The sequence below is a fragment of the Ptychodera flava genome, chromosome 3, assembly GCF_041260155.1.
Source record: "Ptychodera flava strain L36383 chromosome 3, AS_Pfla_20210202, whole genome shotgun sequence".
NCBI classification, from domain to species: Eukaryota; Metazoa; Hemichordata; class Enteropneusta; family Ptychoderidae; genus Ptychodera; species Ptychodera flava.
Window position 1 is genome coordinate 2,627,303 of NC_091930.1, and position 16,364 is coordinate 2,643,666.

Below are 16,364 nucleotides of genomic sequence, written 5' to 3' on the forward strand. Positions count from 1 at the left end.
TGGAAATTCATCTGTGTTGGCAGCTAATTAATGTCCATTAACTTTTGATCTTAACATGCTAGATTTTAATCTCTGAAATTTTTGGTTGCAGCACGATCTACAACCTTCGTAAGCAGAATAACCCGATATAAATGTCATGACCGTGGCCAAAGGTCACGACATTGAGATTGGGTTTATTCTGCTGATGAAGGTTGTAGTGCTGCAACCAAAAATTTCAGTGACTAAAAATTTAGTGTGTTTACATCAAAAGTTCAATTGAAAGTAACTTAAATACTGTTTATTATTCTTCCAATAATAAGGTTTGTAAAGTCAGTATCATATTGTAAGTCCAGACACATGACAAGAGATTTGAGTAAATTGTCTTTCGTGACGTTACAGGTCAACTGTTCGATTTAGGAAACAAGTTCAAGGCAGGCTGATGAAACTGAACCGGTGTATACAGTTGGAATGTCCAGAAATGAAGTTACCATGGTTTCATGATCAATTCATGCACAGAGGTTGGTATTCATACATGAGTGACATATACTTACATTTGTGAACTTGTTACACACCTCAAAATGCTTGAATATAATACAGGTGAATTGAAGTTTTAATGTGGAGTTTCACATTGAGTGGAACAGCAGAAATGGAATATACACAGTACCGGTAAAAAAAAAAGACTTGAAGAAGTCCAATCTTTGTTTCACTGTACAGTATCTTTTTATTCATTGTGATAGTAAGTAGAAAATGCCATATGTTTGGTTAAATTGCTGTATACACCTGGTTACCTATACATCCTATATTATTGCCTGAATACATGTGTGTATGTGCCGGAAAGCAGGTGACAATTTGCCCGACATCAGGAGGGCAAATTGTCTGCTGCTGCGAGGGCACATAAACCCATGTATTCAGGTAATAATATTTTTATTACACGCATCTCCACAGTTTACGCTATATGACATTTCATTACATGCAGGGCATTCTAAACAATTTTACCATTATCGACCAGCATCAAACAAATTTTATCAAAAGTGAAAATAGCAGTGTGCACATGGATATTTTACATCTAGCGTTAAGCGTCTATTTTGATGTCAAAAAAAATTGAAGGGCTTCACGAGACTGGGTTGCTATGGAAACCGGTCCGTTCATTGTTTACTCTGCCAGCCAACTCCCTTGATGTTCCTATTCAAATCAATTCACTGATTTGTACTCACATTGAGGCATGTAATAAAGATATATTGTGTTACCAATCATAGATTACCGGCTGTCAGTAAATCCAGTGTTCTAGTTCAGAGGCCAGCACTTCACCTTTACTGATCTGATGGACTATCAAATTCAATGAATGTGCTTTCATTCGCATTTTATGTGTACATTTTGATTTACAATACAGCACACCATCTAAAACAGACTATTTGTTTGTCCTGCAAGACTACTGATTTTACACAAATTTTACTGATCTGATGGACAAGCAAATACAATGAACGTGTGTCTGCTCAGTAAAGTACCTGTATGTGTAGATTACAATACTACAGGACTTTCTGAAACACACTGTATCTGTTTGCCTTTGAAGGTAAATGGATTTTTGGAATAAACCCTTCCACTCCCATTTTCCTCTTTAGAGGTCCAACTTTACCAATCCATAAAAAACAACTAAATTGGTTCAAACCATAGTGGTGAAAGGGTTAAACTGAGAATTAGAATTCTTTTCTCTGTTTCCATCATCAGTGATATGATGAGGATCTTTCAGTCTAAATCAAAATTTGTCTCATGAAAAACTATCGCCAAGTTGATAAGATCCTCAGATCCATATCTCTATATACATTTGATTATCTTGATGATATATCTGTTGTTCATTCATCAGGACAGTCACAGACAGTAACCATACTTGACAACATTGAAATCCACCTTACCAACATCTTGGGTGGATCTGAATATTTCAGAAGAAGTGTCTTCACACCATACTTGTACAAATTAGGTGAGTACTTTTCTGCATATTAGTTTGATGTGCTATTTGCGTGATCGTGTCTGTTACAGGGTTGAGTGAAACCACCATCCCCAGGCTTATGGGTCAGTAATTTTACTTCTACTAGCTCAAAGATAGTGAAATAATTTTGCTGGTAGTTGACATGTCTTTAAGCTTCAAGGAATCCTTCCAAATTTTTCCTGTGTTATTTTCATTGATTTTGAGATAAGCTAAATTGTACTTTGTACGCAGGGATCACAATGGAGTCAAGTTAATGTCAACTGTCAAATGTATTTTAAGGCAATGAACAGATTCTTAAAAACATTTCATAAGGGTTGCTTTCTCTACAGGTTGTAAAATAGTAAACATTTCATCAGCATTTGTAAAGCCCTGAGAAAAGAATAACTTGTGCGAAAAATTGAAATCTTCGACAAGTGATACATTTTAAATTTTACGGTACTGTACTGACTGATTGAATAGTCATTCGTCTGTATACTTTCTGTGAAGATTGATTTCCACGCAAATTTTTCAAAATCTTTGATTGCAGGTTTTGACATGGTATTGTCCAAAGACAATCAACCATTGGTCTGTGCTGACTATGGCAGTGCACTGAACCTGACCCAGGGTCCCAAAGGAGATACATCCCATAATATTCAATGGGGAGTCATGCAGAAGCAGCTGCCACCAGGAGCACAGAGGTTGGTTCAGTGCTTTGTTTGTATGAGATTTTTTGAACCAATACTCGGAGTGAACTATTGCACGTTTACAATACACCTGTGTTTGAAGTATATAAACTTAAGTTTATGGAATGTCAAGATTTCACAGTTTATAATTTGTATAAGTAGAAACAAAATATCACAACTTTCAGCTTCCATACATGTCCTGTCAAAGAACTGTTAAAGTTACACCCACATTTGATTGTCGGTGTATTAAAATTCATCACATCTTGTGATGTGCAATATTTGCTTCCTTTGAAGTTGCTAACACAGGGTTGGTGCAAATAGAAATTCGAAATGGCAACATCCAGGAAATTTGTCCTGATGTGTCATAATATGAGAGAAAGAGTAATCTAAAGAGACTATAGCTGCAAATTTTGCTGGCTGTTTAAACTATTTTTGTTTTTAATATCAGAAATATTTACTTTTCCTTCTCCACAAAGTATATGAAGATACACAGCATTCAGCTTGTCAACTCAGCCTTTACTTGTGTTAGCCAAATTTTAGTTGCTAGCAGGTGTATTCTAGTCCACAATAAAATTTGAATGTAAATATACTGGACCAGGTGTAAATGCTGTGTTTGACAAGCAGAAAGATTTGTTTTTCAGTATGCCTTGGTCTGTGGAACAAGAGCTTGCACTTGATCTCTGAAACGAAAAAACTGAAAAGTCAATCAAAGTTTACACCTGTACCGTTCCTCCGAATGCATTTGTGCACTAATGTAACTCATTCCATCATTGTTTTTCCCACAGAGTTGCCATTGACTATCTGGGTTCCAAGTATTTCTGCTCCAACACGAACCATCCAATGGGTTACCAAGAAATGAAGAGACGCCATCTTGAAATTATGGGATATAAATATGTTATTGTAAGTGACATTGTAACTTTCCAAAGAAAAAAATTCCTTTTCTTGATCAATAATAAAAATCAAAGGTCAAAATGGAAAGTTTGGGTCAAGAAAAACAACTTGCATAAATTTTGCCGATATTTGTAATTCAATATGTCTGCCATATGTGACACAAAGTCTGTGAATTACAAGATATTTCTAACTTTCACAAATGAAAGACACTGAAAACTTCACATCTCTATAGGTTACATTATTAGTCCGCACAAATAGAAGACCAAAAAGATATTTTAAATATGAGAATGTGCAAAAATTGTTCTCCAAGTGTGATTACCCCTAACCAATTCACCAAAATTCCCACTCGTTCTATATTATATAATCCACTATCACTATTTGTAGCAACGGGTTTTGTCCAAACCATGGTGATGAAACATAAAAATATTTCCACACAGGGTTCCTGTAATGGTTGCCATATCTTTCTTTCATTAGATTCCCCACTTTGAGTGGAAGTCAATGACGCTATCATCGCAGCAAGACCGGGAAGGCTACCTCATTAAGAAAGTATTTCAAAATGTGTAAATTCACAATGTGAAACACAGCTACAGAACAACATGAATGTGTGGATTGAATGCTGTTTGATTCACATATAGATTTTAATAATACTGAATACCAATTGCATACTGCAGGTTTGTGCAAGCGAATATGGCTATTTTCACTTTACTTGATTGGACAGAAATTTCTTCGAATACATTCTGGTACATTGCTTGCGAAATACGTTTTTTCTGAAAGGCCATTTAAAGAAAATTCTTTGTTTGCCATCCTTTGATTTTTGACCTGCCAGGGAAAAGAACAAATTAGACAAAAACACACAAGTGTATTAATATAACGCTCAATTGATGGTTTCTTTTGGGAAAATCAAATTTTTATTTGTAATAGTGTTCATTTGTGTTTGTTTTCTTAATTTTCTCTGAAAACCTACCACGGGGGCAAATGAAGAAATTTATTTAAAGCATCTAAGCGTGTCATCCAATTTAAATCTTGGGATGTCATATCAGATAAGGCCACTTAGCACAATTTAAATTGTGATGTCATATGAGAGGCCTATGAGCACTTTCCATTTCAATGACTTTTTGACATCATCGCATTATCTGATTGTTATCAGGCATGGCTACTGAAAAGGTGTATTGAACTGCACTTACAATTGATGGATCATCAACTCCATATGCCAAACCGTTACAAAAGTTGTAACCATTTTAGCAAGACAATGAAATTCCTACTTTTGTGTGACTTTACTCTGTGGAATTTCTCAGTTCAATCTAAGCTCAATAAACCATAAAGTGTATTCTATAAAGACCAAAACAATTTGAAGCAAATATTTTCTGTCAGTGTATATATCTATGTTTATGCATCATCTTTGTGTGTGTATGTTTGCGTGTATGTGTGAGGGTGTGTGTGTTTGTGTGTATTGTTTGTGTGTCAGTGTCTCTGTGGGTGAGGTCAGAAGAAAGTGGTGAGCAACTCTCTGCAATAAAGAAATGTGCAAAAATGATGTTTTGATCACCTTTCATTATCCAGTTGCCAGGCCTAGCAAAGCATCGTGCAAAATTATGTTAACTGCTAATATTTCAGCCATTTTGAACCTCTTGGTCTTTTAGCAATAAATTTCACTCTTCATAAGCAGTCAACTTGAAAGGTTCACTCAAAGAGTAGCTACTATGTGCACCATACATTCAAAGGTACCTGTTGTAACGACCCACAATCTTTCAAAAGTTTTAAGTATTTCTTTACAGTCGCACTACAGTTTTGAGGGCGCCAAAATTTCAGTTGCAAATAATGAAAGAGTTCAGTGTAAGATTTTTTTTGTAATATGGTCAGCATTCAATGGCTCTACATAATGTTGGCAATTTGTTATGTCAGGCCAAAGCAGTTGCAAGTGACAAAATTGTGTTGCCAGTGTTTTAAAGGTGTGCTATATTCATGGTGCATTTTACCTACACGATTTGTTACTGTAGAGTAAAGGTTGCCGCATTTGTGGTCAAAAGATCAAGCACTGAGACGACATACAAAGAAGTGCATTGTGTACAGGCATTTTGACCTTTTTGTTCAAAGGTTAGAGTCAAAAGCCGAAATGTTATACATGGTACATTGCCTGGACGAGAGATTGCCATGCTTTTGACATGAATCTTGTCACACTTCTTGTCACCACTGCGTGCCATAAAGTTTATGCTACGAAATGAGTATCAAGGGCGAACAGAGGGATGATCAACGTACATGCCGACAACGACGAAACTATGAAGAAATGATCTTTTGATAAAGAGTGAGAGGTAAGCGGTCATGTCAGTTTGACTACTGATGGATTTTAACGTGGAGAACTCCACGGAAAGTTGGAGGTAAGGATGAATATAGCGCCCCTAGTGGTGTTTTGCCGCAATTTATGTGATTGATCCATAGACTTTAGCAAACAAACTTTACTCCCCCTTCTCTCTCTCTCTCTCTCTCTCTCTCTCTCTCTCTCTCTCTCTCTCTCTCTCTCTCTCTCTCTCTCTCTCTCTCTCTCTCTCTCTCTCTCTCTCTCTCTCACACACACACACACACGTTAAATATGTCTTCTGCCTTCTATCTTAACTCATCAAGGTATCGCCATCTGAAATCAAATTTCAGCATTTGATGTAATGTAAGTATCACAAATATTAGTGGTCGTTCACTTAACCTCAAGAGGGGTGTCGCTTTGCAATAAGGTAAATCGGTTTGTCACTCAATATGTCAAAACTAAACAAGTCACATTTTTAAACTCCGACCAAAATTTACATTAAACATTTGCATTGTTATTTCAATTATGTTAAATAAAGCAGATATGTTGGAACTGGTCTTTCACGAAAGGACAAATATATTTTTTTAATTATATAAGGGGTGCAGCCATCTTTTGATCCAAAATCTATTCGGAGAGCAATTGTTTGAGGGCAGGGGAAATATTTTAGCTGGCAGGGAGCAGGTTTTGGTTTCTTTTGCTCGCGCAGTGCAAATGTCTGTTGATTGGCCTTGGGACCAGGAACGGGAAAAACGAGAAAAGGGGAAGTTACTTGCTGTTTTACAGGGCAGAGGAAAATCGACAGTTTTTTTATGACAAAGCAGGGGAAAATTGATAAAATTTTAAGGGGAAATTTTCTCCGCAGCAGAGGCAATCGGCAAGTTTTTTTTTTTTTTTCACCACAGGGCAGTAGTGCTTCAAAATTCACAATTGGGAGGGGGATAGGTAAAAAAATGTAGGGAATGGGTAAAAATGAAGTTTGAGTACAGGAGGGTGAGTCGATTTTTCAGTTGGAGGGAAAATTATGAACAGCTAATTAATTATCCTCAGGACTTAAAATTAGTCAGTTCAATTACTTGTCCTGCACAATATATCTTATCATACTAAGGACCCCTTTAAAAGTGCATTGTTTGTTGGCTGCACCTGATATAATCTCAATGAAGATGTCAACGACCCGTAAAACTGTAAATAAAAAAGGTAATCAGGTATGTGTATCTGGTTGTATTTCTCCTGTTGAAGTCGAACCTCAGGCAAAACTGTAACTGACCTAACGTTTCGCTTTTTTCCCATTAAACAAACTAATCTTACTTTCTCTCTCTCCCCATATACTCCTTCTGCTCTTGTAGTAGCATGGCTAGTTAAAGAGTGAATCCAGCTGCATCACGGGGGATGAGGAACTATTAGTCACAGCAAGTGTGAAAGATCGATAAATATATGAATATGATACTGTTGATAAAAGTTTAATATTACTATCATTATTTTGTACTAACAAAAGTACCCCGCTGCAATAGAATCCTGAATGACATCACTATTTAGGCCAAATTCACTCAGAAATATGGTCAATGAAGTTACAGCTGTAGCATTATACAGTCACTTGAACCGTCACAGTGCTGCCTCAGCAGGCTCTCACCAAACATCAAATAATAGCGGTCCTGAACGATTATCAGTATTTATGCCGAAGTTCAATTAATTGTACCACAACTGTAATTGTACCACAACTCTATAATTCTGCTGCATATCGTGAGAATCCATTAAAATGTATTCTGCTATAGCTCTCTGGATGCGGAACATTTCACATGATGTTTGGATTTATCAGTCTAAGCGAACTTGATTTAATCTAGGTTTTGTCAAGTCAATGAGAACCTAATGGAGAGCCCCGAAAATTAAGAATAAAATCGACTGAGTATGCAAATTGTGAAATCCTGACTACATTTTTCCAAATAGTTAAAAAAACTGAGCAAGATGACCTACCAAATATAATTTTTTAATAAAAAGTACTACATATATGATATAAAATTAAATAAATAGCATCTATATCATTTAATGACATTTAAGTTCTACAAAATTGACAATATGGGTTGAAATATTCCATCCAAAAGAATTAAATCTCTAAAGCTTTGTTGGATGTACAAAATAACAAATTTGGTAATAGGTGAAAAAGTCCAACTTGAATTATAACAATTTTTTTCATTTAAATTCGAGTATTTACTTCTTATACAGTGGAATTTGAACATTTAATTGACTCCATGAAATCGATATAAATGGTTTTGGTGAAAACAGTCGCTTTCATAGCGGTAATAAATTTGTAGGAAATCAAGTATTCTGACCCCATTTTTCCCTACCATATGAATATCCTACCATAAATCGAAAATCTCTAATGCAAAAGTACAACAATAACTGTAATTTTTCTGTTCATGCATCCTTAACCAATTGAGAGCTGTAATTTTTCCCCATCAAAATTTTAGTCCAACAATTTACCTTTTTATGAATTTTTCTGTATTTGTTTTGATAATTTTTGACCAAATGGAGATCTATTTGACTGACTACAATTATTTATCAAAGTGTTGCCAAAAATCTGAAAATAAATTGATTGAGCTATATGTTTTGAGGAAGACAAAATTGACTTTGGCACTCAAGGGGTCAATCAAACAATATTACATAATTAATTTTTTTTTAACCAGCTTATATTCAGCTCCTTGGGTTTCCTTTCATTTCCTTTTTCGATTCTCGGTAATGACGCCCGTCGGCTTGGAATAATAGCGGCTACAGTATCATTGTTGATATGTTTGTGTAGATTTCTATGGTGACAAAATAACAATTAATCATATTCTTCGTATAGTTTTGACCTGCATATATCTTTCACGATAATAGAAATTAAGGTTTACAACGTTCGAAAGATGAGAGCTGTTAACATCAGACTATCACACACTTTGTTTAAGGATGGTGACCTAAAACCGAGGTGGATTGTCTACAGCTATCTAATCGTCGTTAGTTATGATGAGTGCTGGAGAGGTGTATTTGTGCAGAAAAATGCAGTTGACAACAATATGTTTATAAAACCCATATATGTATAATGTGTTGAAAAATTGAATACTGAATACTTGAACATAATGTTTGAAAAACATACCAGAGTTAATAGACAAAAGTACAGAAAGGTATCAAAATTTTACGTTTGTGATATTTTTGATTAACCCTTTGAGCGCCACAGTTTTTTTTTTGTTTAATGGTAAAATATACTCCAATAAATTTCATGTTCGGATATTTGTAAAAAATTGATAAAAATTGTAGTCATTGAAATTGCTGTATATTTGGTCAAACATTATCAAAAAAAAAACCCAGAAAAATTCATAAAAATGGTAAGAGTTGCACTGAAATTTTGATTGGAACAATTAAAACTCTCAAGTGGCTAAGTATGCAATTCTAAGCTGTAGACAAAGCGCCTTCGCTGAAGGTCACTCAGGAATAAACAAGCAGTATTTCGTCTCTCTCTCCCCTCATCTTTGAACCGTAGTATACTTTATTTTTATCATCGTGAAAAACATATCCAAGTAAAAAGTATATGCACACTATGATGAATTGTTTTATTGTCACCATGGATTTTTACACAAACATATTAACAATTCCATTTTAACTGTTCTGCGACCGCTATTATGCAAAGCCTGCGATGCGTCATTACCGAGAATTGAAAACGAAAATGAAAGGATAACCAAGGAGCTGAATATATTTCCTACGATACTGTCTCCGTCTCTATCCGTCTGTCTGTCTGTCTGTCTGTCTGTCTGTCTCTCTCACTCCTCTCTCTCTCTCTCTCTCTCTCTCTCTCTCTCTCTCTCTCTCACACACACACACACACACACACACACACACAGACACACACATAGCCTGATTAACATTAAGATATTCCTTGTTTGCTACAGTCCCGATGCAGGTTTTCACGTAGTCCCTGTGGTTCATCAAAATATCCATTTTATTTCTCAATGTTTATTCTATATAGTAAGGACTACATGTTTTCGAGCAATTGTAGAATAAAATAGTTTCATTTATCAGCTGTGCAATGACACATACATATACCATAAGACTGCTGCATATGGATACTACCAATAAGAGCCACTGTAATTGTTGTCCAGTATCATTCATTTCTAAAAGGCGCTGTTGATGAGTGGCTGCCTAAAACAACAAAGAAATATATTTCAATATCTTTTTGCATCCAACAGTGTCAGTTTGTATATATGTCTATCTTATTCGATTTTATGTCTTGGGGATACTTTATCTGACAAATTCTTTGGGATATTCTCTTTTTACAAGTAGCACAAACGGTTTGAAAAAACGATTCAAATATTAGTGCCGAGGCGATTAAAGCCATGTCGGTGTTCAAGATTGTAATTTTGGCTTTATCCGCAAATATCTCATGTTCATCTCATCGTAATACGAGAGAGAGAGAGAGAGAGAGAGAGAGAGAGAGAGAGAGAGAGAGAGAGAGAGAGAGAGAGAGAGAGAGAGAGAGAGAGAGAGAGAGAGAGAGAGAGAGAGAGAGAAACAGATAGAGTGAGACAGACAGACAGGCAGGCAGGCAGACAGACAGACGGAGACAGAGACAGAGAAAGGGACATATATTTTAGGAAATATATTCAGCTCCTTGATTTTCCTTTCATTTTCTTTTTCAATTCTCGGTAATGACGGCAGGCTTGGCATAATAGCGGCTACAGTGTCATTTTTGATATGTTTGTATAGATTTCCATGGTAACAAAAAACCAATTAATCATATTCTGCATATACTTTTGACCCACATATGTCTTTAACGATAATAAAAATTAAGGTACACAACGTTCAAAGATGATATGTTAACATCAGACTAACACACAGTTTGTTTAATGATGAGTGACCTAAAGCTGAGGTGGATGTCTACAGCTATCAAATCGTCGCTATTTATGATTGATGCTCGAGAGGTGTATTTGTGGAGAAAAATTGCACAACTGATAAATGAAACTATTTTATTCTACAATAGCCCGAAAACATGTAGTCCTCAACATATAGAATAAAGATTGTGAAATAAAATTGACATTTTGATGAACCACAAGGACCACGTGAAACCTGTTTCGTGACTACAGAAAAATAGGAATATCTAAATGTTAATCAGGCTATGTGGAGGAGAGAGAGAGAGAGAGAGAGAGAGAGAGAGAGAGAGAGAGAGAGAGAGAGAGAGAGAGAGAGAGAGAGAGAGGGAGACAGGTTTCCTGGGAAATATATTCAGCTATTTGGTTTTCCTTTCATTTTCGTTTTCAATTCTCGTTAATGACGCACGGCCGGCTTGGCATAATAGCAGCTACAGTGTCTTTGTTGATATGTTTGTTTGATTTCCATGGTGACAAAAGACAATTAATCTTATTCTGCATATACCTTTGACCCGCATAGGTCTTTCACGATAGTAGAAATTATTATATAGAACGTTCCAAAGATGAGAGCTGTTAGCAGAATTTTAAACATTGTAAAAACAAGAGACCAACACACACTTTGTTGATTCCTGAGTAACCTTAAGCTTAGGCGGCTGGTCAACAGTTAAGAAATCATTGCTATTTATGTTGGGTGCTGGGGAGGGAGGGGTATTGGTGTAGAAAAAATTCACAACTGATAAATTTAACGATAATGCTCTATGGTTGCTCGAAAACATGCAGGTCCTCATCATATATAAAAGTTAAGAAGTGCATTGGTTACGTTGGTGAACCACATGCACCATGTGAAGTAATGCTTTTGACTCTAAAAAAAGGAATATTGTGAATGTTCAATGTTAATAAGGCCTAGTGTGGAGAGAGAGAGATAGACAGAGAGACAGAGACAAACAAACAGAGACAGAGAGAGACAGAGCCAGAGAGAGTGAGACAGACCGACAGACAGACAGACAGACAGAGACAGAGACGGAGACAGAGACAGATATTGTAGGAAATATATTCAGCTCCTTGGTTTTCCTTTAATTTTCGTTTTCGATCCTCGGTAATAACGCATAGCAGGCTTATCATAATAACGGCTACAGGAGCATTGCTGATATGTTTGTCTAGATTTCCATGGTGACGAGAAAGCAATTAATCTTAGTGTGCATATACTTTTGACCTGGAGCTGTCTTTAACGAAAATAGAAATAACGATACACAACAGTTCAAAGATGAATGCTGTTAGCAGCATTTTATTCTTTGTGAAAACCAGAAACCAACACACAGTTTGTTTATTCTAGAGTTACCTAAAGCTAAGGGGAATGATCAATAGCTAAGAAACCGTCGTTATTTATGATGGGTGCTTCAGAGAGGGGTATTGGAGGAGACAAATTGCACAACAGATAAATTAACCGTTATTTTCTACACGTGCTCTAGAACCAGAAAGTCTTCATCGTGAGTCGCTAGTACTGTATACGGAAGCAGCTGTAGGAATATTAAGGTTCCAAGACAAGAAATTGACCTTTTTTAATCTAACAATTCTCTGGTGCTAAGTAAGCTCAGAACCCCAGTAAATTATACATTTTCTGAAAGCCTAGATATAGGGGAACATTTTGGTAACCACAGTGTAACCATTGTTTACATAACTATCACGTGACAGGTAATTTGCATAACCTTTCAAAAATCGGGTTTCCCTATGTTTTGTCTCAATACTTCAAAACATCTGACTCAAACTTGCTGGAATGCAAGCTGTAAGAATGCTCTTCCAAAGTGTGTCTCAGATTTTTTATGTCTTGCTTAGTTTTTTTTGAGCACATTTTAAGCAAATCAACTAGGGATAAATTCACCTTTCTGGTAGTTTTTCTGGCATAAAAATTGTTTAAGAAGGTTTAAAAAATTTCTGAGACACACTTTGGAAGATCCTTAGGACAGCTTGCACTCAAACAAATTTCAGCTACATACCTCAAAGCATTGAAACAAAACATAGGGAAAACCGATTTTTGAAAGGTTATGCAAATTACCTGTCATGTGATAGTTATGTAAATAATGGTGACACTTTGGTAACCAAAATATTCCCCTATATCTAGGCTTTCCGAAAATGTATAATTTACGGGGAATTCTAGTCCACAATAAAATTTGAATGTAAATATACCGGTATACATGCTGTGTTTGACAAGCAGAAAGATTTGTTTTTCAGTATGCCTTGGTGTGTAGAACAAGAACTTGCACTTGATTTATGAAACAAAAAACAAATCCAATTTACCTCTATTGTTTCTTCCATACATTCTGTGGATTGGATTAGCTCATTCCATTGTTGTTATTCCCACAGAGTTACCATTGACTATCTGGGTGCCAAGTAATCCTGCTCCAACACGCATCATCCAATGCGTTACCAAGAGATGAAGAGACGTCATCTTGAAATTATGGGATATAAATATGTTATTGTAAGCTACATTGTAACTGTCCAAAAGAAGAATTCCTTTCTAAATCAATAATAAAAAACAAAGGTCAAAATGGAAAGTTTGGGTCAAGAAAAACAACTTGCATAAATTTTACCGATATTTGTAATTCAATATATCTGCCATATGTGACACAAAGTCTGTGAATTACAAGATATTTCTAACTTTCACAAATGAAAGACACTGAAAACTTCACATCTCTACAGGTTACATTATTAGTCCGCACAAATAGCAGACCAAAAAGATACTTTAAATATGAGAATGTCCAAAAATTGTTCTCCAAATGTGATTACCCCTAACCAATTCACCAAAATTACCACTGGTTCAACATTAGTCCACTATAACTATTTGTAGCAATGGGTTTTGTCCAAACCATGGAGATGAAACATTAAAATATTTCTACACGGGTTCCTCTAATGGTTGCCATATCTTTCTTCCATTAGATTCCCCACTTTGAGTGGAAATCAATGATGCTATCATCACAGCAAGACCGGGAAGGGCTATCTCGTCAAGAAAATATTTCAGAATGTGTAAATTCACAATACTGAACACAGCTATAGAACAACATTTAATAATGTTTGGATTGGATGCTGATTGATTCACGTATAGATTTAAATTATACTGAGTACCAATTGCATACTGCAGTGTTGTGCAAGCGAATATGGCTATTTTCACTTATTTGATTTGACAGAAATTTCTCCAAATACATTCTCTGGTACAATGCCTGCGAAATACGTTTTTCTGTAAAGCCATTTAATGAAAATTCTTTGTTTGCTATCCTTGGATTTTCGACCAGCCAGGGAGAAGAACAAATTAGACAAAAACACACTCAATTGATGGTTTCTTTTGGGAAAATCAAATTTTTATTTGTAATAGTGTTCATATTGTGTTTGTTTTCTTAATTTTCTCTGAAAACCTACCACGGTGGAGGGGGGGGGGGCAAATGAAATTTATTGAAAGCATCTAAGCATGTTATTACAATTTAAATCTTGGGATGTCAAATCAGATAAGGCCACTTAGCACAATTTAATTGGGATGTCATATGAGATCCAGTGAGCACTTCTCATTTCATTGACTTTTTGACATTATTGCACTTTCTGATTGTAATCAGACATGGCTACTGAAAAGGTGTATTGAACTGCACATACAATTGATGGATTAACCTAAGCGTTGATCATCAACTCCATATGCCAAACCGTTACAAAAGTTGTAACCATTTTAGGAAGACAATGAAATTAAACTACTTGTGTGTGACTTTCCTCTGTGGAATTTCTCAGCTCAATCTCAGCTCAATAAACCATAAAGTGTATTCTATAAAGACTAAAGACCAAAACAATTTGAAGCAACTATTTTTTGTCAGTTTATATGTTTATGCATCATCCTTGTAGTGTGTGTGTGGAAAGGGGGTGTGGATGGGTGAGTGGGTGTGTGTGGTGAGGTCAGATGTAAGTGGTGAGCAACTTTCTGCAATAAAAAATGCGCAAAAATGATGTTTTGATCACCTTTCATTATCCAGTTGCCAGGCCTAGCAAAGCATCGTGCCAAATTATGTAGACTGCTAATATCTCAGTCATTTTGAACCTCTTGGTCTTTTAACAATAAATTTTCACTCTTCATAAGCAGTCAACTTGAAAGGTTCACTGAAAGAGTAGCTACTTTGTGCACAGTACATTCAAAGGTATCTGTTGTACAAGACCCATAATCTTTCAAAAGTATTTAGTATTTCTTTACAGTCATACTACAGTTTTGAGGGTAAGGGTGACAAAACTTTGGTTGCAAATAAATGAAAGATTTTAGTGTAAAGATGCTTTTTGCAATATGGTCAGCATTCAATGGCTCTAAATAATGTTGGCAATTTGTTATGTCAGGCAAAAGCAGTTGCAAGTAACAAAATCGTGTTTCCAGTGTTTTACACGTGTGCTTATTCATGGTGCACTGTACCTACACAATTTGTTGACTGTATAGTCAAGTTGCTGCAAATCGGGGTCAAAAGATCAAAGGTACAGAGACAACATACAAAGAAGTGCATTGTGTACACGCATTGTGACCTTACTGTTCAAAGGTTAGAGTTGTCAGCTGCAATGTTAAACATGGTACATTGCCTAGACGAGAGATTGCCATGCTTTTGATATGAATCTTTTCAGACTTCTTGTCAGCACTGCGTGCCATCAAGGTTATGCTACGAAATGAGTATCAAGAGTGAACAGAGGGAGGATCAACGTACATGCCGCCAACGACGAAATTGTGAAGAATTATCTTTTGATAAAGAGTGAGAGGTGAGCGGTCATGTCAGTTTGACTCTGATGGATTTTGACATTTGAGGTAATTATGAACATAGCGCCCCTAGTGGTGTTTTGCCGCAATTTATGTGATTGATCCATAGACTTTAGCAAACAAACCTTTACTCCCCCTTATCTCTCTCTCCCTCTCTCTCTCTTTCTCTCTCTCTCTCTAGCTCTCTCTCTCACTTTTATAATATATCTTCTGCCTTCTATCTTAACTCATCATGGTATCGCCATCTGAAATCAAATTTCAGTATTGATGTTATGTAAGTATCACAAACATTAGTGGTCGTTCACTCAACCTCAAGAGGTGTGTCGATTGGAAATAAGGTAAATCAGTTTGTCACTCAACATGTCAAAACTAACCAAGTCACATTTAAACTCCGACCAAAATCTTACATTAAACATTTGCATTATTATTTCAATTATGTTAAAATAAAGCAGATATGTTGGAACTGGTCTTTCACGAAAGGACAAAATATTTTTTTTTAATTATATAAGGGTGCAGCCATCTTTTGATCCAAAATCTATTCGGAGAGCAATTGTTTGAGGGCAGGGGAAATATTTTAGCTGGCAGGGAGCAGGCTTTGGGTTTTCTTTTGCTCGCGCAGTGCAAATATCTGTTGATTGGCCTTGGGACCAGGAACGGGGAAAAACGAGAAGAGGGGAAGTTACTTGCTATTTAACAGGGCAGAGGAAAATCGACAGTTTTTATGACAAAGCAGGGGAACTTCATGTCTGCAGGGAATGATAAAATTTTAAGGGGAATTTTTTCTCCACAGCAGAGTCAGTCGGCAAGTTTTTTTCGCCACAGGGCAGTAGTGCTTCAAAAATTCACAATTGGGAGGGGATAGGTAAAAAAATGTAGGGAATAGGTAATAATGAAGTTT

At 36.1% G+C, this 16,364-nt stretch overlaps 1 protein-coding gene across 1 annotated transcript; it reads left to right on the forward strand.

Moving 5' to 3' along the window:
- The first annotated feature begins 2,455 nt into the window (after window positions 1–2,455).
- On the forward strand, window positions 2,456–4,868 carry LOC139124567 (FAST kinase domain-containing protein 1, mitochondrial-like). The gene is made up of 3 exons (XM_070690701.1): window positions 2,456–2,640; window positions 3,411–3,525; window positions 3,991–4,868. Exons 1-3 carry the CDS (start codon window positions 2,498–2,500, stop codon window positions 4,078–4,080), a joined length of 348 nt encoding a protein of 115 aa, XP_070546802.1. The 5' UTR covers window positions 2,456–2,497; the 3' UTR covers window positions 4,081–4,868.
- The last annotated feature ends 11,496 nt before the right edge of the window (window positions 4,869–16,364 follow it).

Bases quoted from the DNA above. Each gene is read 5' to 3' on its own strand.
- LOC139124567 (XM_070690701.1), top strand. From the start codon at position 2,498: ATGGTATTGTCCAAAGACAATCAACCATTGGTCTGTGCTGACTATGGC. The intron at 2,641-3,410 runs GTTGGTTCAGTG...TTTTTCCCACAG, and splicing joins CTGCCACCAGGAGCACAGAG to AGTTGCCATTGACTATCTGG. The intron at 3,526-3,990 runs GTAAGTGACATT...TTCTTTCATTAG, and splicing joins TGGGATATAAATATGTTATT to ATTCCCCACTTTGAGTGGAA.